Below are 20635 nucleotides of genomic sequence, written 5' to 3'. Positions count from 1 at the left end.
ATCGCAATCAATCAATTGTTCTCTCACAGTAGCAACCATAGCTTCACGCACAGCATCCCGTCGCCTTTCGCGATTCCTACGCACTATGTCTACTACAGCACCCTCCGCATCGGCCCTCCCGCCCGCGCCATGGAAGTCGATGTTCAGCGAGCATATCTCCAAGATGAAGTCGCCCGAGTTTGTTCTCGGAACACTCGATTCAGCACCCAAGGGCTCACCCACCCCTTTCGTGCCACGCGTGCGATACTGCATCCACCGCGGCTTCTGGGCTGAGCTACCAGAGAACAAGCACAACGATGCGGAACGCAACCCTCAAGTCTATCAGAGCGATTGTCCTACATTCACAACAGATGTTCGCATGGAGAAGGTGGGACAGATATTCGCAACGGGTGCCGGACACGCAGAGAGCAATGCTCAAATACAGGGTAGTGGTGGTGGAGGCCCTGTGGAGGCTGTTTACTGGAACGCTGATACTGGCACACAATGGAGAATCAAGGGAAGGGCATTCGTCATCGCCGACGATATCGAGGGTGATGAGGAGAGCAGTGGTGTGAGGACTGTCAAGAGCGAGGTGGGAAAGAGGATGAGAATTGTTGATGAGGGCAAGGAAGACCAGTTCAGTTGGCAGAGGGAGCTGACAGGATTCTTTGGCAACCAAAGTCCCGGTATCAAAGGTGGGAAATGTTGCTATGTTTGAAGCTCTGGAAGACTCTAACGCGAATTCACAGGCTCATTCAAGAACCCCCCGCCTGGTCAGCCTACATCCAAACCTTTCGACGACAAGAACCTCGCACTTGGGTCCAAGGTGGATGACTTGAAGGACCCTGTTGCACGCAAGAATTTCCGCCTCGTGGTCATCGTACCAGACTCGGTGGAGCAGACTGATCTCAGCAACCCTGAAAAGGCACGGAGATTTAGATATACATTTGACGAGAGCGCAAAGGCCAACGCCGGATGGAGGACTGAGGAGCTATGGCCTTAGAAGCGCTGCGAATAGGTGTTTATGAGTACGCATGAACGGACAATTGAAAACAAATTGGCAACCGAATGTTCGAAACAATACCACAGAGTTCCCTGACGTTATTCGATTCCTTCGTAGGGCCGAGTGTATGCATTGTTGTTGTGTAACTCGTTTGTCGCAGCGACCCTTGCTCGCTGCACATGCATGGTTTCGATGCAGTCTTCCCCACAGCGTGGCTCAGGTCGGCGACCACGACCGTGGCCCTTGTTGGTTTGAACAGTCGCCTAAAGGTTGCAAATTTGTTGAGCGTGCTTCAAATCGGAACGTGGGATTTTCTGGCTCAACATTAGTTCCATCGAACAAGCTGCTCGCTGCACATTTCTTCGTGTTCAAGTACGTTGGATTAGACTTGGACGCGAGTTTCGTGAGTCACAGCGTTCTGGTCTGACGACATCAGAAAAGCAGAGGTGCGAAACGAAACGTGTGTTGAGCAGGCCCCTTATCCGCATACTATTTCTGTCGCGTGGTTACCCCAACGGGAAATCGATGCGTAAAGAATCGTCGGCAGCCTAGGATGATCCCGGAACGCTAATCTAAATAATGCTACGTATGTTAACGTTCACGCTACAGCTGTTTGTGTGGTAAACTTCGACAGTTGGAGATCCACTGGCATTGGTGCATATCAACGGGTCAGGTGCGCGCACCCGCCTTCCTAGGCTGGCATCGTTCGCGAGCACAGCAGGTCGGTCACTGGACTGTGCACAGCAAATCATCATCTTACACGGAAACAAGATTATGGAAAAAGTCTCCGTCACATAGGTGCACTGTGCGGACGATTGGATACGGACGGCATGGATGTCTGCATTCACTCCTTGGTCGTTTGAACTACCACTTCTGGTATGTTATTCGCAGGTTGAAAAGAACACAAAGGGCGCCACGGCTTCGATCCGGCTGAGGCGCTGCGGCACGGGTGTAGCTACGCCGCACTGGTGCTTATTGGGAGTAATAGCCGCCGGGCGGAAGTTCCATGCGCGCCATCGCCAAATCGATGAATGGGGGGTGAGCTGGCAACCGTTAGGCCGGCGGCAGGTGTAGGCGGTGATTCGAGCTGTCATCGCAACTGGAGGAGTGGAGCGAGCCGCGACATGGAGGGAGATCATGTGCAAAGCGCAAAGGACTAAGAAGCGATCCCATGCGCGCCTAGCGGGTCACGGCAAGTTCGGTATGTAGATGCGTTATCGTCGTGGAGCCATGCGAAACACCATGACAATGGCATCGATCTTGTACTCGGTCGGCCATGTGGCAGCGCAACGACAAACTCCGCCGTACAATGCTCAGGAGCGAGGCAATTGAATCTTGTAATCTTGCGACTCGTCCCTAATAAGGCCGAGCGCCCTGTTCGATCACCGCCAAGGGTACGGAACCGTTGCTGCGGTACCCCATACCTGTTCAGAGCGGAGTATCTTCCTTGCACCTTGCACCCGCACCGATGCAAGTCCGTGTCTTTGCTTTCTGGCTGCCCCCTCTTTCTTCTTGATGCAATGCACTGCCGTGGATTTGTACCTCTGTCGTCCCGCGCTGCATGTCGGTAGACAGGACAAAGTTCAGTCTGGCCCCGCTGATCGCATCTCATATCAGGCGCATTCCCCTGCTCGCCAGCCCGTCCCTCTCCATAAGTAATCGCTGATCGTCTGCCACTATTTCTCCGCCGACCGCTGGACGCGCAATTACCCCGACCATATCCTCTTTCCACTGCCACTCTGCACACCTGCCTCGTTGCTCGCTGGTCGACGCTCATATCGATATCGTAGCAGTTGCATGCAATCGTCCGTCTGCACCATTCCCTGCCACCATCACCCCTGCTGCCCTACGCCGGAACTCGGATCTTCGCCAACCAAGACGCCCGCCATGTCTGACATCGAGAAGTCGTTCACGTACCTCCAGGACAGCATACCGCAATGGCTTCAGGATATCGCCAGCGTTGAAGAGAGGGTCACGGCCATGCAGAATGACAACACAAAAGTGCCCATGTCACAGTCGCCATTCGGAAAGCGGAGGACAGACTCGACCGCGTCCATACGACCAGCACTAGATGCCATCGCCGAGGACGCAGCGCCTTCGAATGCAACCCCGACAGACCCTGTGGGTAGCCGCAAGCGCAAGTCCCTCTCCGTCTCATCCGGTCGCGTGTCAGGCCCCTCGCGCCATCGCCCTCGCACAATGGTCGTTGTGAGCTACGATGGAGATATGCAGAAGTCTTTCGAGCTGCTGGTGCGCGCAATAGGAACAGGGCGCAATTTGCTGAGGAAGGCCAAGATGGAGGCTCGGATGAACGAGATGGCTACTCAGGCAGAGTCGAGTGAAGAGGACGACGATGCCGACGACGATGATGATGATGATGATGATGAAGAGGTCGATCTATCCAAGATCAATTACCGAGCACGTATGTCATCACTACGCGCGAGGTCAGCAGCTAGGAGAAGCGGGCGGCTCGGTGTGAGCAGCGGAGTAAAGACACCTGCGGCGCTATTCGACACCTCTGATAAGACACTGGAACAAGCCCAAGAGTCGTGTGAAAGGGCAGCGCATCTTACACTACGTGACGGCGACTGCAGGAAAGAGTTGGAAGGAGTACGGAAGAACTTCGAGGCTATGCTAGAGATCGCAAAGGCCGAGGTTGAGAAGTGTAACGCACGCAAGTCACAGCATCCACCTGAGCTGCAGGCACACGAGACCTCCGACACATCCATGTCATCCCTAGAACCCGAAATACTACATCGAAAAGACACACCACAAGCCGCACTGCCATTACCTGAGTTAGGAATCCAACCGAAGACGATGCTACCACAAGAATCCTCCAGTGCGCCTCAGCCCTTAAAAATCGTCGACATCGAGGTTGATGAAGAGGATGACGATGACGATTTCGTACTGCCGCCTGTCCGACTAACATCACGACTCAACCGGCGAGACTAAACCTTCACGTCCCATTCATTCGTTATTTTTCCATGCGTTTAAGCGATTCTCGTCTCAGTCACTGCTTTTGGTACGGCGTTCTCATGTTACTAAGTGAGCAAGCGAGCCACTGTTTCTCACGTCATGCTGGGGATGAAAAAGGGGGAAAGGGTATCATATCCACATACATCATCAAGCAATTATTGTGCATCGGCGTCTTATAGCGAGATATTGTTGCTGCTATTGTTCAGCGGAGTCAACCTGACCTGAAGCTCTTTGTGCTTACAGTTGAGAGAGCAGTGTATATTCACTGACATCTTTTGTGCTTTGTTTACATTATATTAATCACCGTTGTCACACGATCGAGGCCTGAAGTCGCGTACTTCATTCTCATCCTGCTTGCATTATAGTTATTCGTCTAGCTGCGGGCTGTTCTCTCATTAAGCCAATATTTTTGACCTCGTGGTACATGATCAGTGCTTTCCGTTGTTGTCACTTCCTCGCTCCTGCCCAATGCTAAATGCGCACTTGAGGAAGGAACAAAAACGAAACGCAAGGTGCTCCACTCAATGCAACTGCCTTCTGATGCTTAACATTTCTGCACGCGCCTGATGCTCTCTACCGCTACACTCACATAAGCTCCATTCACCTTCTTTAACACGACCCTACTATCGGTGGGCCTGACTGGCTTCTACACAAGGGAATACAATCACTTCGTTTAAGTTTTCTGCCTACTTAGAAGAGGCTCAAATGGCGGGTGGAAATGCTGTGCGAAGTAGCGCTGTAAGTGAATCCTTTGTTTTCTACCTTCACTCTCATTACTAATGCGACGCAGGTGACTGCTCCAGAGAGAGCAAACATCGATGAAGGACAAAAAGATGCTTCGAACTCGCATCAGACCAATGAAAAACTCAAAGACAGCAGAGAATCCTCCGTCGTACCCGACGAGACTGTTGGTCGACGTGGATCTAGTGATACTAAGGGCGCAGTCAACATCGAAAAGGTTGTCTTTCGGACCCCAGACGAGAACAGCGGAAATTTCCAAGAGCCCGCCAAGAGACCAGTAAGTCTATTCTCGTTCGACCCGAGGTAGAGATTGACTATGCTTCGCAGCATCTTCCTGAGGTTCCCAAGAAAGACCGCAGCGCCAACCTTCCGTCTGATATCGACCTTGAGAACTTTGCCGATTCGAAGAGGTCAGATTTGACTCCACCTACCTCTACCGTCTCCGTATCCTCGTACGATCTGCGCAACAGAACGCAGAGCAAGCTAGTGTACGATGTCAAGTATCACCCCATGGACGATACCATCCGGCCTTCTCAAGCAGCGAAACGTCGTACAGCCCACGGAGAGGTGCCAATACTCGATTCTGATGATGCGAGTGACGCCTTCACTGAAACTGATACTGCAGCTAGCATTGGAGAGTCGAGCGATACACGAAGCGAGGATGATGAGGAAGCGCTAAGGCAGAGCAAGCAAGCCAAACGACGCAAGCAAACCAAGTTGCGGCCGTTGCCTGCTGAGGGCACAAGACGTTCCACACGTAAGGTCTCAAATCAGAAGACATCGTACAATATGGATATACACCCTCAAGACAAGTACCTAGTCATATCCAGCGATGATGACGATAAGCAGACTCCAAGCAACAAGCGTAGGGAGATCACTCGTAAACGTACCAACGCCGACGATAGTTCCGTACCCGACATTAGAATGGCAAAGAAGCCCAGAGTTTCTTACCAGGATCGATCGCGCCGCACAAACCTTGGTAATTCTGATAGCCTAGACTCCAGTGGTGTGCCCATAATGCATAGTGTGGAGACTGGTGGAGCTACCAAGCACAGTACGTATATGCAGTTACAATGTCCTCATGCAATCTTCAACTGATCGTGTGCAGCCATTGACACTACGACGTCTTCACATTCTTCGCTTGTTAACAGTCTCCCTGACCATTGCATTCGGCGCCGGGAAGGTATGGATGTCTGGCACTACCCTCCCGGAAAGAGATACCTTAACCATGATCGGGATTATTGGCCCACTCTTTCAGATCAGGCGTTTGAGATCTTCCACGAGAAGCTCGAAGATCAGTTAGCACGCGAAGCTATGGAAGCATCACCACTCAATTACGAACATGACAACAAGGAAAACATGAGCAACGCAGGCCTTGAGCCGGGATCTGATGACTACGGTGGCATGTCTATCATGCCGTCTGCGCAGTATCTACAGTCAAGCGATGAGCAGCAGCTGGCAGATCACCGTGCCCTTGTCTCTGAGGCTCTCTATTCTGACACCGCTCCGCAGTCATATGGGCTGGATGGAAGTCATGGCACCTGCGAAGTACAGAAAGATGGCCCGGTAGATTACATGAATATCCTCATATCTGGTGGACACTTGCCCCCAGGTCCTGCACATGCTGAAGCAAAAGCGGAGACCCAGGATTCGGTACTCGACTCCGACTCTGTAAGCGAAATCTGAGGGTCAGAGTGGTAGGCCTGTCAGCGCGCCACATACCAAGAGGTCGAGTCGGTCGCCTCACATAGTGTTTCTATCAGCTGTATCAACTTCCTTCTCCAAGGATCAGCTCTAATTGCATTGTCATGCTTGCTGACAGCTGTACCGCTATATAACTAAATGTACACTTGCAACTGCCTTACGTTCCGTTTCTTGTCCTCACCATATATACTATGCATTCCACAAGCCATTTCCGGCACAGATCATATATGTATGACTTAAGCTTAGCTCACTTCCTGCTCATTGTCTGCAGGCATGGGAGGAGTGTGTAGTCACAAAGTACTATGTTTTAACGTACAGCGAAGCACTGCACAAAGCCGGCCAGTTTCTTAACGTTTCGTAGTCAAGTTGTGTTCATCCAGAATGCGACCTAAGTCTTTGGCAAAGAACGTATAGAGCATAGAAGACGTCCTCTAGTCAAATCTGGATACATGCTATATCCAGTGTAGTTGATCGACCTTGATGGCATCGCCGATACAGTCCAGTATGCAGGACCAGAGAGACTCTCCATATGCCTTCTATGGTCTCGCATAGCGAAACAGATCGCCAACTAAGAAATACTGTACGTATGTCTCCGTCTACGTCATGTTAGTACAGCACAAGCCAAAGTTTGTTATGGCGCCCTTCAAATACGAACGCTTCATGCTACTCGCCGATATCACGTGCAAACTTGCTGCATTTCCTGTACCGTCATAGAAGGTTGACAGCGTTCTGTATATGCCGTGTTCCGGTGATGGTGTTAGTGGGCTGTCTACAATGTCAGATCGGAGGTGATGGAATATAGGCGTTTCAGCCTATGTTGATCTCTCATTAGTAACATGCTTTTGGCATATAAATGAAATCTTCTCAAAAAGGACGCATGCTCTTACTTCTGCAATTGCATAGTGCTTATGAGGAATATAGTCTGTAATGGACGCCTCAGGTGCGCTGTTGCGGCGCAGCCGTGAAGGATTAGGAGATCTGCATGGAAGGACGACGTTGCAAGCCTAGGAACCACATCATGGGTCACCTTGCAGTGCTGATCGCATGTTGGAGAAATGTCATGCTGCAAATTATCTCCGCTCGTTCGGAGGTTTTCGTATGGCCGATCTCATCCTTCCTCGAGCTCGTATGGGTTTTGCTCACCTAAACTCTAATTTCCCATGACGTTCTTGCACAATGAAGATCGTCTTCGGCTTCGAATCACGATCCGATACTTTAGTCTGAACAGTCGTGTCCCGACAGTATGTACCTCTTGCGTATGTAGGTCAGCCGGGCTCTGTACCAATTCATCATTGCAGTGTTCCAGACACATGATAGAGTCCCTGCATAGTGTACCTGCCCACGAGACTTGTATAAGTGACCCCAAAACTGCAGTACGCCGATACAGAACCAAAGTCCTGTCTACGATACGAAAGCGAAACGCGTCTTCTATATTTGACCGTTCGGGCGAGCCCGGACGCCCGGTTGCCAGGAATAAGCGATGGCGCGCTGTTGCCAGCGGAGCGGCCGTCTAGTGTCGTTCTGGGTGCGGTCTACTCCGCGGTCCAAGCGCAAGGTTGGCTGGAGACGATCTTGGTGTCGGTTATGGTGTTGGTGTTTTTGGGACGGAGGAGAGCGAATCTCGGATACACGGATAGCTTGAAGACGGCTGGCTGCCGCAAGTTCGCAAGATCGTCGTCGGGAGCGCTGGTGCAACCACACCATGATGTGTGCAGACCGCCAGACAACAGTGCTATCGTCTGTAAAACACCAATTATGTGAACTTTGCCACTTCTGCGCGCAAATGCAGGTTGTAGCACGTGGGGACGCTTTACTTCCTTTTCGGGCATAGAGGATGTATTGCAACTGTGTTTAGCGAACTGGCTTAAGCCACGGAGGTTGATCTTGTCCCGTCACGACCCCACACCCCATCGTCTCTGACCAAAGGTCGATCAACACCACGATGCCGTACGCCGCCGATGAAGCTGGCCGGATATCGTTGTATCGTATCGTATTGCGCGGAGTTATCTGCGATTTGGGTCTCAACCTCATTCCATGGTACGGACAGTCTCGTGGGACGACGTACTGCACCACGACGTCGAGCGCGCGAATGGCTTGCTTGAATACGATGGCGCTTGAATGATTTGGCCTAGAAATTGTGGTCTCGAGGAATCTAGTCTGTCGTCCGATGTCATTGTAGGTTTCCATCTCCGCTGTTGCATGGCGGAGCGGCCGTTCTGTCAAGCAGAGTGTCATGCACGTTTCCTGTCGACCGCAGATGTGTTTCCAGTTCATCCTTGCTTCTCCCGCTCTCAGCCAAGTGGTAGCAGCGCAACGTCGCAAAGACCAATGGGAGGCCCTCCTCCTACCACAACCTTGAGCACATCTTTGCTTGGTCTTGCGCTTGCTGTCAGCCTTTTTGCACGCTTGTGCGCCCTGCAGCCATACTAAGCTCATCTGCCGACACGCAAGCTTTCTCATCTGGTTAGAATGGCGTTGCACGCATGGTGCTTCCTGGCAATCTATGACGGCAGGGCTAGACTTATGAGACCCTGCAGACTCAATTTGGAGGAACTTATGAAAGATTGAGGCTTGTAAGTGGACATGGAATTGGTGAAGGCTACGTGTTGTCTCTGTTGTTGTCTATGCTAAATCTCACGTCCTCTGCTACTGAGCGTATAGCATGAAGAGATGCACACCGTTCATCGCGTTGATGACAACACTCACTGTCCCGCGAGCTGCTCAGTGTATTCTGGGCATACATTCTAGTCCCTCGTCTCGCCGATTCGAGCAGGCGTTTCAACTACTCTATTCCCAAAAGGGCCTTGACAGGGATCACACAGCCAGCCCTGCTCCAGCCAGGCACAGCCGCTTCCTCCTGCTACGGCGACTAAGACATCGTACGCCGCACACCGTCACTGTATCTCTGCTCTAGTCTACGATCACAATGGATGACGGCGGGAGTGGAGTGAGGGGCTTAGGCCTAGAAACAATGGTCAGTCTTCGGCTGGCTACTCCACCATCAGTCGTCTGATCACATCTAGCGTGCACCACACAGCGTCTGGGAATTGGATATAAGGTGTAGGTCCATTTCCCCAGGATTTCGATATTACAAGCAAGCATCGATCAAGGTTCTACAGCAACTACTGCTACTACTAGTACCTCGAATCTTGTAAACTTATATTGATTGGTCTCCTGACTCACTTCCTTTTTCAGTATATTTATATACTCGTTTACGGGAATATTCACACGGACCTCTCGAGTTCGGTGACTGTTATATACGTCTACATTACTTCCGGTGTCACGCAAGGCTCCTGCCGCCTTCCAATTCATACCTTACCTGGTAGCGCGACAACAAACGAAAAAACGGACGAGGACTTCTCACGCGCACGGAGTTCGCCACCGAGGATTCATTGCACGCCGCTATCAATACCTGATACTGCGAACTTGGGCCTCTCGAGTTCCTTTTCTTAATTACAGGATTACTCGCCGAACGACTGCGATACAACTACTCCACCACTTCACCACTTCTATACATCACCCATATACAACATGGTCAAGTTCTCCACTCTCGCCCTCGGGCTTCTCGCCATCGCCGGCGAAGTCTGCGCACAGAATAAAGTAAAGGTCATGCCCTTTGGCGCTTCCATTGTTTCGGTACGTCCGTCGCTTTTTTCACTCAACCCTTACGCCTGCTAACCCTACCAAAGCGATGCTGGCGCGCCAATCTCCAGACTAGTCTTAGAGCTGGTGGTGTTACGAATTTCGACTTCGTTGGTAGTCAGAAGAGCAATTGCGCTGGTACCGACATCGATCAAGACCACGAAGGTCACCCTGGAAAACAGGCCGCTGAATTCGTAGCAAAGGGTAACCTTACTGTCTGGCTCAACAAAAACCCCCCGGATGTCATTATCATGCTACTCGGTACCAACGACGTCATCATCGGAAAGAGGTCTGTCAACGACATTCTCGCCTCGTACGACATCTTAATCGGACAAATGCGCAAGAAGAACCCCAATATGCAGATCGTCTTCTCTAACCTACTGCCTCTGGACCCAGCGAAGTGGCCTGCGTCTGACGTACAAGGAATCAAGGACATCAACACTGCCATAGCCACCTATGCGCCGAAGAAGAGCACCATGAAGAGCCCGGTGTACTTTGTAGACAACTTTAAGGGCTTCGATCCCGTCAAGGATGCCGATTCGGACGGCGAGCATCCCAACCTGACTACGGGTGTGGAGAAGATGGCAGCCAAGTTCCTTGACCCTACCAAGACGGCGATAAGGGCAGCAGCTGCATTGAAGGCGAAGAGGGTCAAGAGGGCTGATAGGATGTTGAACTTGTCTGAATGATAGGATGATGGAATTATCAGAGTAAACAGAGACAGGATGTACATAGTAACGAATTCATGATCTTTCATTCTTTTTATGACTGAGCCTGGGTATCTTCAAGTACTTTTTTTTTTTGAAGCAAGACGCCATTATAACTGCACCGCCAGACGGATACTACGAGCCGAGGGACGACTATGTGCATGTGTCGATATGGCGAGCGGAAGTTTTCAGGGCTTTTCCGTAGTGTCAGAGTCGCCCTCAGACGCGTATGTATCCGTCTGCGCGGCGGCTTGCTCCCTAGCGGCCTTTCGCGCGGCCAGAATGCCACGAGACTTCTTACTCCTAACCAGCTTGGCTTCGGCAGCCTCAGCAACCTTAACGGCAGCGACTTTCTTTGATTGGTCAGTGTGATAGTCGATCTAGGAGATAGTCAAATACTTACGGCTGCCTCCGCCGCCTTAGCAGAGTGCATTGCAATGGCTACAGCCGCCGCCGAGTCCTTTTCATTACAGACGTAGGTGGTGTCGTATCTAAAGACCGGTGTACAAAGTCAGTACGTTTCTCATGCGGTTCGTATAGGGGCATTACTAACGCGCCTCGGCCCATTTGGTGAGGATGTTGTGAATCGCCTTGGTGACTACGTTGCAGTCCAATATGGCTATGGCCATTAGCAAAAGGTATCGCGAAGCCATGCGACATGCTTACAGTGATTACGAATGTGGTGATTCTCCAACGACCACGGTCAAGTCAGAAAATTTGTATACAGCTCTTTCTTGTGTTAGCGCCATGGTGAAGGGCAGTCTCGAGACACTGCCCTTCACCTCTAGTGAAAGAGGAGGCATAGCGGCGAGGTTCATTTCAATGGTAAGGAGAAGATTGACGAAGGAGCAAAGGGGACTACGGGGAGAGGAAAGTATATATGAGAGTCAACCCCAAGCATTGGCGGTCGATAAACTCGCCGTGAATGAGGAATACGGAAGATGCAAACGCTCCAAGAGGGGTAGTATGGCAGTGACCAGGCGATACGCAGGGACGCAGGGACAACAGAATCACAACAGAAGGAGCCGGGAGGAAGATATTGAGAATCTAGATCAATGCAGTATGTACACATGCTATTCCACGTCTGCCAAAACCAACTCCTTGAACTCTTATTTGGTGAGAACGATCTTGAGCTTCTTGGGCTGGTGAGTAAACAAGTTAGCATATGCCTTGGGGGTGGTCTTCCGCTTGTTGGGCTCTTGGACAAAGTACTCGTAGCCCTGCTTGTTAGCAAACTTGATGGCATCCTCCTTGGACTTGAACTGTATCCGGTGGCCGTTCATGAAGTCGGCCGACGACTGCCAGCCCATGAGCGGGTTCTCCCATCGGTGGCCCTTGGGAAGGACGTCCCAGTCCATCAGCCAGTGTGAGGCGTTCCAGTCGCCGGATTGTGTGGCTGTCTTGGAGGGCTTGTAGATGCTGCAAGAAGTCAGTACGGGGGGCGGCGTCGGATGCGGGGGGTTGCCGTACCGGACAGTACGCGCCTGGAGGTCGGTGGGAGCGCCGGAGAGGACGGCAGCGGCGACACTCTCACCGGGCTCGCTTCCATCCATGACACGCTTGGGGACGGGGGAGAAGTTGCTGGGGACATATTAGCCATATGCTCCCGTGGTTATTCAAGTCGCAGGTTGACGCACGAGGTCCGGTAGTCGATGGCGACATTGTAGTCTGGCTGATGCCTCATGCCCTCGGCGGCGGACTCTTCGCGGATCTGGGTCGAGTCGCTGTTGAGCTTGACGGCGGGCGCATCCTCAGAGCTCGTCTTGTGGCCGTGGGGAGTGGGCTCGTTGGTCGCATATGTGCGGAACGACGGGGCCATGGCCCTCGTCGCAGAGGGCCGCAGGGCAGGGGCGAGGACGCGCGATGCAATTGACCTCGGTAGGGCAGACATGGTGGTTGTGTCGTCGGGGTGGCGGGCGGGAATCGTGAATGTCGGTCATGTCGACGGGATGAAGCTGGGGTGGTTGCTTGGCGAAGGCGCCGGCATAATCCGTCGTGCAGCTTTCTTCCTCGAACCTCACCACCGACCGCACGCCCTCCATCTCCACTCCATCGTCTTGCCCGCCCTGGTACGTCGTCCGAAGCGACCCACTACGCGGAGAGCGTGCAATTGATGCTGACTGAGCGGTAGCCGTCAAGATGAGCTTCATGCAAAAGCGCGGTCTCTCGACCCTCATCCCCCCCAAGGTACGCCCTTCTATGCACCCCTCCAATCGCCCACGGAACTGACCATGCTCCCCAGATTGCTTCTCCCAATGTAAGAGCCTTTCAAACCATCGCCTAGGACGCCCTGGAACCCCCGCAATTGCATTCGCGCGACCGCCGGCCCACCACGAACGCATGCATTCACGACCGCAACTCCCCAACTGCAGACCCAATCGCAATTCCAGAACTCTCACCGTGGCGATTTTGGATCTGGGCTGATTTGCAAAATAGGCTATCGGCTCCTCCCCCAATGCTGTCCGCATGCAGAAGGTCGTGAGCTTTTACGAGAAGCTGCCCCGTGGCCCAGCTCCCGAGCCCGAGGCCAAGGGTCTTCTCGGACGCTACCAGAAGAAGTACATGGGCAAGAACCCATCAGGAAGGCGTGAGTGCACCCGGCCGGAGAGGGAATGACAAGCGCATTGTCCTTGAACATGCGACATGCGCGTGAGAACACCAGACTGACCCTGTACAGCTCTCGTCCACGTCATTGGCTTCCTGATTGCGCTCGGCTACGCACAGAACTACTACTTCCATCTCCGTAAGTCCAATAAGATGCGCTGATGAGATGATGTGACTCACCACCGGCAGGCCACCACAAGAACAACGAGCACTAAGCGGGTCCTCTGGATGCGCTGTGTCGCCACGAGCGGATGGACAAGATGTGTATATGTAAAGTGTAGTTGGTGAATCAAGCCTCTAGCCAAGACCGTCTCTTCTCCTATCGTGCAAATGACTATTTCCTTCTGTTTCAACACATCCACGTGTGCAGTGGCGGAGCCTAGTACACCTCTCGCTACGCCGACATGGTCATCTCGAACGGGGAAAAGTTGGTACATGATCTGCGATGCTATGGAATATGTAACAGGGCTTGTTGCAACACCTTCAACCTGATGGACGTTGAAGCACCGCACGTGCATGCCATGAGCATGTGTCGTCAGCTTCTCGAACCTAGATGTGCATTGCCGCCAGAGTTCCCTTGACTCATGAGTCCGTTCCCCATGTGCGATGCAAAGGTGCCGCGGCAGCAGTGTGAGATGTAGGTTCCACAGCACGCAGACTCTATATATACAAGGCCCCAGCCCGTGCCAAGACTTGCGCCTCTCACCATCGTGGCTACTCAAGCTACCCGCCTCAACCTCCTATAAACCCCATCCACACCCGCGATCCGCCCCACCACGAAAGGGCCCTTTGTACCCAGTCACCCCTCCCGAGCGCGACTCCACGCCGTTCGGTGAATCAGCGCGACTCAGCACGTGTCCGCGACTGCCTCCAGCCCGCGCATCCTCCAGCGAAACACCCCGAAACCTCCGCACTCGCCGCGTCACCTCAGCAACTTGCAGAACGCAACTCTGCGGAAGCGCCGACTTGACATCCGTGGCGACTTGTAGCATCTGACATTAGGTGATTATCCCCAACTTTTCTTTAGCCCTCATGTCGCATGCCGACGATGTCGGGCGTCCGGCCGGGCTCGACTTGCAGCAGTCGACGCCGCTTACGCCAACGTCTTTCTTTGGATCAGATCAAGGACAGCTTTCTGACATTGGGTCTTGCACCACTTCAGTTCCGGAAACTGTTATGGCAGAGCAGGTTGCCAACGATGTGGTAAAGGAAGCACAGTCGGTGGGTCGTTCTGCGCCCATCGACGACTCTGCGTCAACTACCAACACCCCCGCCGTTAACGGCGAACCGCCCTCGGGCACAGCGACTACCAAAACGACCACATCAGAAGCGTCTTCTACCAAACCCATTTTGAATGGCGCAGATGCACCCTCGGCTGATAGTGCACACGTGTCAGACAAGACCCAGGGACATGCGGCAGCTGTGAGTAGAGATTATGCCGAGTTTCGACGCGGCCCTAACAGTAGCAGGGCGAGAGCAAGCAGCCAGATGCATCACGGCAAGAGTCCAGACAGCCCCACCTCAACGGCCTATCCAGCGAACATCTGGCAGCAGAGTCGCAGGCTGTGGCAGACGCGAGTGGTGGCTCAGATACCGATATTAGCCGTCCTGGAAGCGTAGACCAGTCGAAGCGGGATGGGACTCATGTGCGGACCAACTCGACCGCGAAGAAGCAACCGTTCAAGTCAGTATCCGTAACCAAAAGCTTTCTAGCCAAGACAGTCCCCTCAACACCTGCTGCGCGACCTGGAGAGAAGGCAGCCCCAGCAGCCCCGCCCAAGACGTCAGTCCTTACCGCGAAGCCCCGCCTCGTAGCCAAATCTGGTGCTGGCAACACCCCGCGTGCGCTAGGACAGACCAATGGTGCAGGCGCAGGTCCAGATGCGAGCAAGGTTTGGAATAAGAACCAGCCGGTCCCAGCTCCCCCGCCCAAGACGTATACGGACGACGAGCTCAAGCAACAGTACGGCATTCATCTTGCAACACGCTTACAGGCCGATGAAGGAGGCAAAGAGGCCAAGTGGGCTGACATTGATGACGATGAGGAAGACTGGACCCCGGAAGCAGTGCAGTGGATGGACGGAACCAAGTCCTCAGTTGCAGTGCCACAGGAGACGCAGCCACCACCTGCTGAGGAACCAAAGACTATACTCAAGCCAGAGACGCCTGCCGAGACACCCAAGCCCACTACATCACCAGCGCCTACTACGAACACGCCCAAACCAAGCGTCACCGGCGGTACCAAAACTATCCTTAAGCCCGGCGCACACGCGCAGCCGACTACTGGAAAATCAAGTCTCGTCCTGAAGGGACAGCCGGAAAGACCAACCCTGGTGGCCAAGCCATCAGCCACAGAGAAGAAGTCACCATGGGCGCCCTTGCCTCCAGTCGAGAAAGTATCGCCGATTCAGGTCAACCCTCCAGTACAGCAAGCACCTCCGCAGCGCTACTCGCAACGAGACTCTTATGGCTACGATTCCATGCCCCCACCTCCCGCGAAGGAAATTGCCCCCGACGACTTCAACCGCAACTGGCGCAACGAAAGTGGCAGTCGGGACAATCGAGACGGCCGGGAGCTGTACAATTCACAGAGTGGTCGCTATGAGCCTGTACATAATGATATGAGGCGGAGTTCGGGACGTGATAGTGGTAGCTACCGACAACAGCCGTCTGCCGTGCTGCAGAGGCCGTCTCACGATGGTGGTCCAGCAGAGCCGTCAGCAGCATTCCAGACATCAAGAGCAAGCGCAGATGGACCTACTTGGGGCAGGAGGAGGAACTCGTCCAACGTCAGTGGAACAATGCCGAGGCGCATGTCAATGGACCCAAGAGGAACAGATATGCCTACTGGCCCTATGAGCACAGAACGACGTGAATCACACTCGATCAACGGCTTCGACCCGTCTTCTTCGGACCCTGCGACTTCCAGACACTCTCCTTTCCAGCAAATGAGGTCCCCAAACGTTGCCCAAGCTCACCCGGCCTCTCCCTACGGATCAGTAACTTCACCAGCTATCCAAGATGCACCAGTGCCTGTTCCAGCACCGCCAGCAGAAAACCCTGTCGAGGTACAGAAACGCCTCATGGCCGAGAAAATCGAGCGTGCTCGTCTCAAGAAGCAGCAAGATCGTGAAGCCGAGCAACGAGCAGAGGCAGAGAGGAAAGAGCGACTTGCCAAGAAGCTGGCCGCTATGGGACCGCCTGAGTCGAAGACTAAGAACAAGGACCAGTCACCTACACGCCCAGAGCAGTCCCCGCAGAAAGGCAAGGCTGCCCCTGCCCCTGTGCAATCACCGCCAAAGCCACCTGTCCCGACTGCCGATGGTGAGGTCACACAGTATGGTATGATGAAGGTCCACCAGCCTCACCCTGTGAAGAAGTCGCCTCAGACCGAGCACGCCCAGGTTTCTGGGCCGGCATCCCACGCAGCAAATACCTCGCCGGCGGCTGCACCGTCGCCACTCGACCAGCAATCGGCACAGCCGTTTGACTCCTTCACGCGTGACAACGAAAAGTCCAGGCCAGCAACTGAACAATCTCAGACGATCGCTCACCAATCGGACGGCGCTATCCCTTCTGGGCCTAGGCCACAGGCACCTCCAGCATGGTCGCAGGCGTCTTCCACAGCGCCTCAACCTAGACCTTGGACTTCGCAGGTTTGGGGTCCCCCGAAAACGCAAGATCGAGCTCTTGGTAACGGTACCTTCGACGCTGATTACCGGGGTCAGTCCCGCTCTGGTGCCCAGCAGCAACTTCCTGTCCAGCCACCTGCCTCGACAGTTCCCATTGGCACAAGCTTGGCCCCTCAGGCTCTACCGGCACAGCCAGGAAGGCAGATGCCTCCGTCGCAACAGATGTACTCTCAGCGACCATCGCGTGCACAACAGCAGCAACAGGCAGCAGCGGCTAGAGCGGCTAGACCTTCCAGGACCATTGCTGGCGGTGGTTGGGATACATTTGGAGACCTTATCGAACGCGATGATGCTGAACTTGCGGCAAAAAACCACCAGGATCGAGAGCGCCATGGTGACTTCCGCCCAGAACTTCGAGAGACATACAAGGACCAGCGGGGTCAAGCACAGGTAACGCTGCATGACAAAGTCGCTGCCGACATGACTCTTGCCGAGGCGTTGAAAAAGGACGACACCACAAAGTCTGTGATTGACGGCTCGTCGACTCAGCAAGGTTTAGGTCAAGGTTCTCTACAGCAGGCTACTGGCCCTCGTGCATCTCGCTTCTTCCCTCGCCCAACTGAGATCTCGACCGAGGCGACGCCGTCATCATCAACGTTTGCATCAAGCAAGGCTGATTCTCCTCCACCGCCTCCGGAGACAGAGACACACCCTGTTTTCGGCAGCGAAGCCGGCCACCCGTTGGTAAGGCTCCCGAAGCCGTCGCCTGTTGTACGACTCCCTCCGTCGGCGTCAGGTAGCGGACCAGCTGCTGCTTCCCATGTGAACTTGCCCTCGCGTGGCCAGGCTCTAGGTGCCAGACCTCTTGCAATGAACCCGGAATGGCAAGCTCGGTTTAACAAACTCCTTGACAAGCCAGGCTCCAACCGGCCCGCAACCCTTCCGGGAACATCGCCAATGCTGCCTGTTGCTGTCCCACAGCAAGGTGCAGTCGCTCCGGCTGCCTTGTCAAAGGCTTCTCTTGACGTCAGAGCAGGTACTGGTCCTGCCACTGTGTCCTTGCCTAGTATGTCCCAAACGAAGACCTTTGCAGATGATCGTGGAAAGGACGTGGTCACCCGCAACGGCGCTGAGGCACTATTCGAAGATAGAGAATTCGGCTCGCTGCCTACAGTCAAGTTGTCCAAGGTCCCTCATCTCGCTGCCAACCAACCACCCAAGGCCGCGCCTAGAGACGAGCAGCAACCAAGGTACAAGAAGTTCGAAAACCCTTTCACGATCCGTCGACTAGAGGCTTTCGACATCGAGAAGACTGCACAAAACAAGACAAAGTTTGATGTCGTTGTGCGCCTTGTTACCATGCGCGAGCCGGTGATCAAGTCGGTACAAAGGAAACACTATGGCCCTAAACTTACCCGCCAGCCTAAGCCCAAAACGACTGGTCCTCCAAGCACCACTTCTGCCAACAGTGCGAAGGATCGCCCGCGCAAGCCGTCGCAACAGAGTCAGGCAGACCGTTCTTACAACAACAGCAACAACACTACTTCCCGTCCGTCTGCACCCAAGACTTGGTCCACGAGCAACAACAACGCTCCTCGCTCGTCGCCAGCCCACACAGCTACGACTTGGGCTAAGGTTGCGACAGCCTAAGTGTCTTCTATAGTTGCTTCGGCTAGCTCCAACAACTACTACACGGCATGATCAAGGCGTGATGCTCAATGTTCGGCGTTACAAACAATTTCAGTTGCGGGATCTGCTCTACGACAATCAAGAGTTGACGTTGGAGCATTGTCGTATAACTCTATGAAGTGTTTCACTCGGTCACTACATATACTGTTCTCATCACAGCACACCATTTCACCCTTTTCCCCCTCAACAGCAGTATATATCGCGACATCTTGTACCACAACGATTTGAGTGGACCACAAGGTCGCTTTTCTTGGGAGGCAGTGTACTCCCGGCCTTTTCTTTCACTGGACTTTTAGTCCTTTCTTCTTGTCTTGGATGTGACATCACTTTCGGGTCTGCATGTTTTTTCTCAGACCTTCGTTCATCTCCTTTTGCCATGACCGGCGTCAGGACGCGAATATGGGTATTGATAACTACGACGGGATATGACCTCGTGGATGCGGAATTGGAACGATGATAGAGGATTCGTGTACTGCTAATAATATTTCGAAAACTTCATGCTATTATCCCATATGACTTTTGTAACGATGAATCAGTTTATTATTGCTCACGACCTGGAGCTAAGCATCTAATTGTCTAACAGGGAAGTTTACTGCCTCCAAGTTGGTATCTTCAACCTGCTTTCCGCTCGCTGCGGTGATGAGACCATCCAACCAATCCTGATGTCCCAACAGCATCTTGTTCGGCTTCTGTACCTCCCACTCTTTGAACACTTGTCCAATTTGACTCTCCTGCGTCAAGATTCTCACTCTCTGTCCCTCCAGGTCCTCCACAACCCACGCATGATAGATTTCCAGCCCATCCGATGTCTTGGAGCTCCATGCCAACCTTCCAGCACGCCCGTTACTCTCTGGAGGCTCCGACTCCTGGACCGTGCAAGTCAGCGGTGGGAAACCGAAAGTACTGAATTTGAAAACGTCATCTTTGTGCAGGAAGGTGCTGTCCGATGACGGAGGCGTTATCTGAGCGCAGTTCTTGTAGTAAGACTTCCATTTCGAGATGTTGGCTAACAGGGCCCAGATTTGGGTGCTGGTTAGATCTTTCGCGATGCGTTCATTTGAGACAAAGTTGTCTGTCGTGCCAGGGAGGAAGTGCTGCGGCCAGTTGATCGCCGACTGGGTCGCCATATTGATGGATGAGTTTGTGATTGGGTATGGGCTCTTGTCGTTCTGGCAGATATGGGTGTAGAGCGAATATGCAGGTGCTTTGTCGTTCAAATAGCAATGGATATCGTTGACGCTAACATGTGGCGCTGACACATCATCATACCTGGGAAAGACTACTTCCGGGTGGATCTACAGAATACAATAGTCTGCACTGTTACACCGTAAAGTAGAGAATGATTGGTAATCTTTTGCGCCTTGCTCCAATGCTGGAGAAAGCGATGGTGGCTAAACGTTTCTTGTGGTGATCGACTTGTCGACGTCATCATGAAAGCTCGATTCCGATGCGAGTAATTACACTCTGGATGGACTAACCGGATAGTAGAGAAGTAGAGAACACCAAATACTAACAAAAACAGAGGATACAAGATCTTCGAGAAATGACTACCAATGATGTTTTACGTTCTTTCGGGTAAAGCATCACCCCACCTGAAGCTTGATGATGGCTCAGAGAGTATTGTTAATCAGGATCGCGTTGTTGAAATGAAACTCTGTGACAACCACAAGAAGCTCTTCTTCTGTAACACTCATCTGCAATCCGTGGGCCTCTATTAGTTTTGAGCACTTCCCACTGAATTGGCAATCCCTGAACCTTTCATGGATTCCCGCAGGACAAAGAACAACATTAGTTTTTCTGACGACGTATTTCTCGACAATGACATCGCCGTCCAATCTCTGGTAATCTCTTGCGTTGTATGTACGCAAAGTTGTTGATACTGCCTGGAGGTACTTGGCTTGTCTGATCCAATCCCGCAGTCCCTCCAACATGAAATAATCCGCTTCTGCTTCTACCCG

At 53.0% G+C, this 20635-nt stretch overlaps 9 protein-coding genes across 9 annotated transcripts; 6 read left to right on the top strand and 3 right to left on the bottom strand.

The window, feature by feature from the left end:
• Positions 1-85: 85 nt before the first annotated feature.
• On the top strand, positions 86-982 carry GT037_002264 (uncharacterized protein; the record flags this gene model as incomplete). The annotated part of the gene is made up of 2 exons (XM_038927311.1): positions 86-674; positions 729-982. 2 exons carry the CDS (start codon positions 86-88, stop codon positions 980-982), a joined length of 843 nt encoding a protein of 280 aa, XP_038790603.1.
• Positions 983-2869: 1887 nt separating this feature from the next.
• On the top strand, positions 2870-3934 carry GT037_002263 (uncharacterized protein; the record flags this gene model as incomplete). The annotated part of the gene is made up of 1 exon (XM_038927310.1): positions 2870-3934. One exon carries the CDS (start codon positions 2870-2872, stop codon positions 3932-3934), a length of 1065 nt encoding a protein of 354 aa, XP_038790602.1.
• A 729-nt stretch (positions 3935-4663) lies between these two features.
• Positions 4664-6385, top strand: GT037_002262 (uncharacterized protein; the record flags this gene model as incomplete). The annotated part of the gene is made up of 4 exons (XM_038927309.1): positions 4664-4696; positions 4749-4976; positions 5027-5753; positions 5808-6385. The coding sequence occupies 4 exons, from the start codon at positions 4664-4666 to the stop codon at positions 6383-6385; spliced, it is 1566 nt and encodes a 521-aa protein (XP_038790601.1).
• A 3549-nt stretch (positions 6386-9934) lies between these two features.
• On the top strand, positions 9935-10734 carry GT037_002261 (uncharacterized protein; the record flags this gene model as incomplete). The annotated part of the gene is made up of 2 exons (XM_038927308.1): positions 9935-10039; positions 10093-10734. The coding sequence occupies 2 exons, from the start codon at positions 9935-9937 to the stop codon at positions 10732-10734; spliced, it is 747 nt and encodes a 248-aa protein (XP_038790600.1).
• Positions 10735-10940: 206 nt separating this feature from the next.
• On the bottom strand, positions 10941-12643 carry GT037_002260 (nad h-quinone oxidoreductase subunit i; the record flags this gene model as incomplete). The annotated part of the gene is made up of 7 exons (XM_038927307.1): positions 10941-11105; positions 11156-11243; positions 11306-11371; positions 11759-11799; positions 11877-12171; positions 12223-12333; positions 12390-12643. 7 exons carry the CDS (start codon positions 12641-12643, stop codon positions 10941-10943), a joined length of 1020 nt encoding a protein of 339 aa, XP_038790599.1.
• A 248-nt stretch (positions 12644-12891) lies between these two features.
• On the top strand, positions 12892-13571 carry GT037_002259 (uncharacterized protein; the record flags this gene model as incomplete). The annotated part of the gene is made up of 5 exons (XM_038927306.1): positions 12892-12939; positions 12995-13009; positions 13189-13339; positions 13430-13495; positions 13546-13571. 5 exons carry the CDS (start codon positions 12892-12894, stop codon positions 13569-13571), a joined length of 306 nt encoding a protein of 101 aa, XP_038790598.1.
• Positions 13572-14388: 817 nt separating this feature from the next.
• GT037_002258 (uncharacterized protein) lies at positions 14389-18638 on the top strand (the record flags this gene model as incomplete). The annotated part of the gene is made up of 2 exons (XM_038927305.1): positions 14389-14778; positions 14826-18638. 2 exons carry the CDS (start codon positions 14389-14391, stop codon positions 18636-18638), a joined length of 4203 nt encoding a protein of 1400 aa, XP_038790597.1.
• Positions 18639-19038: 400 nt separating this feature from the next.
• GT037_002257 (uncharacterized protein) lies at positions 19039-19804 on the bottom strand (the record flags this gene model as incomplete). Its single annotated transcript, XM_038927304.1, has 2 exons — positions 19039-19149; positions 19259-19804. 2 exons carry the CDS (start codon positions 19802-19804, stop codon positions 19039-19041), a joined length of 657 nt encoding a protein of 218 aa, XP_038790596.1.
• Positions 19805-20287: 483 nt separating this feature from the next.
• On the bottom strand, positions 20288-20608 carry GT037_002256 (uncharacterized protein; the record flags this gene model as incomplete). Its single annotated transcript, XM_038927303.1, has 1 exon — positions 20288-20608. The coding sequence occupies one exon, from the start codon at positions 20606-20608 to the stop codon at positions 20288-20290; it is 321 nt and encodes a 106-aa protein (XP_038790595.1).
• Between the last annotated feature and the right edge of the window lie 27 nt (positions 20609-20635).

This window comes from Alternaria burnsii (genome assembly GCF_013036055.1).
Source record: "Alternaria burnsii strain CBS107.38 chromosome Unknown 750, whole genome shotgun sequence".
NCBI lineage: Eukaryota > Fungi > Ascomycota > Dothideomycetes > Pleosporales > Pleosporaceae > Alternaria > Alternaria burnsii.
Note: the sequence above shows the minus strand (reverse complement) of the source record. Positions and strands in the feature narration are given on the sequence as shown.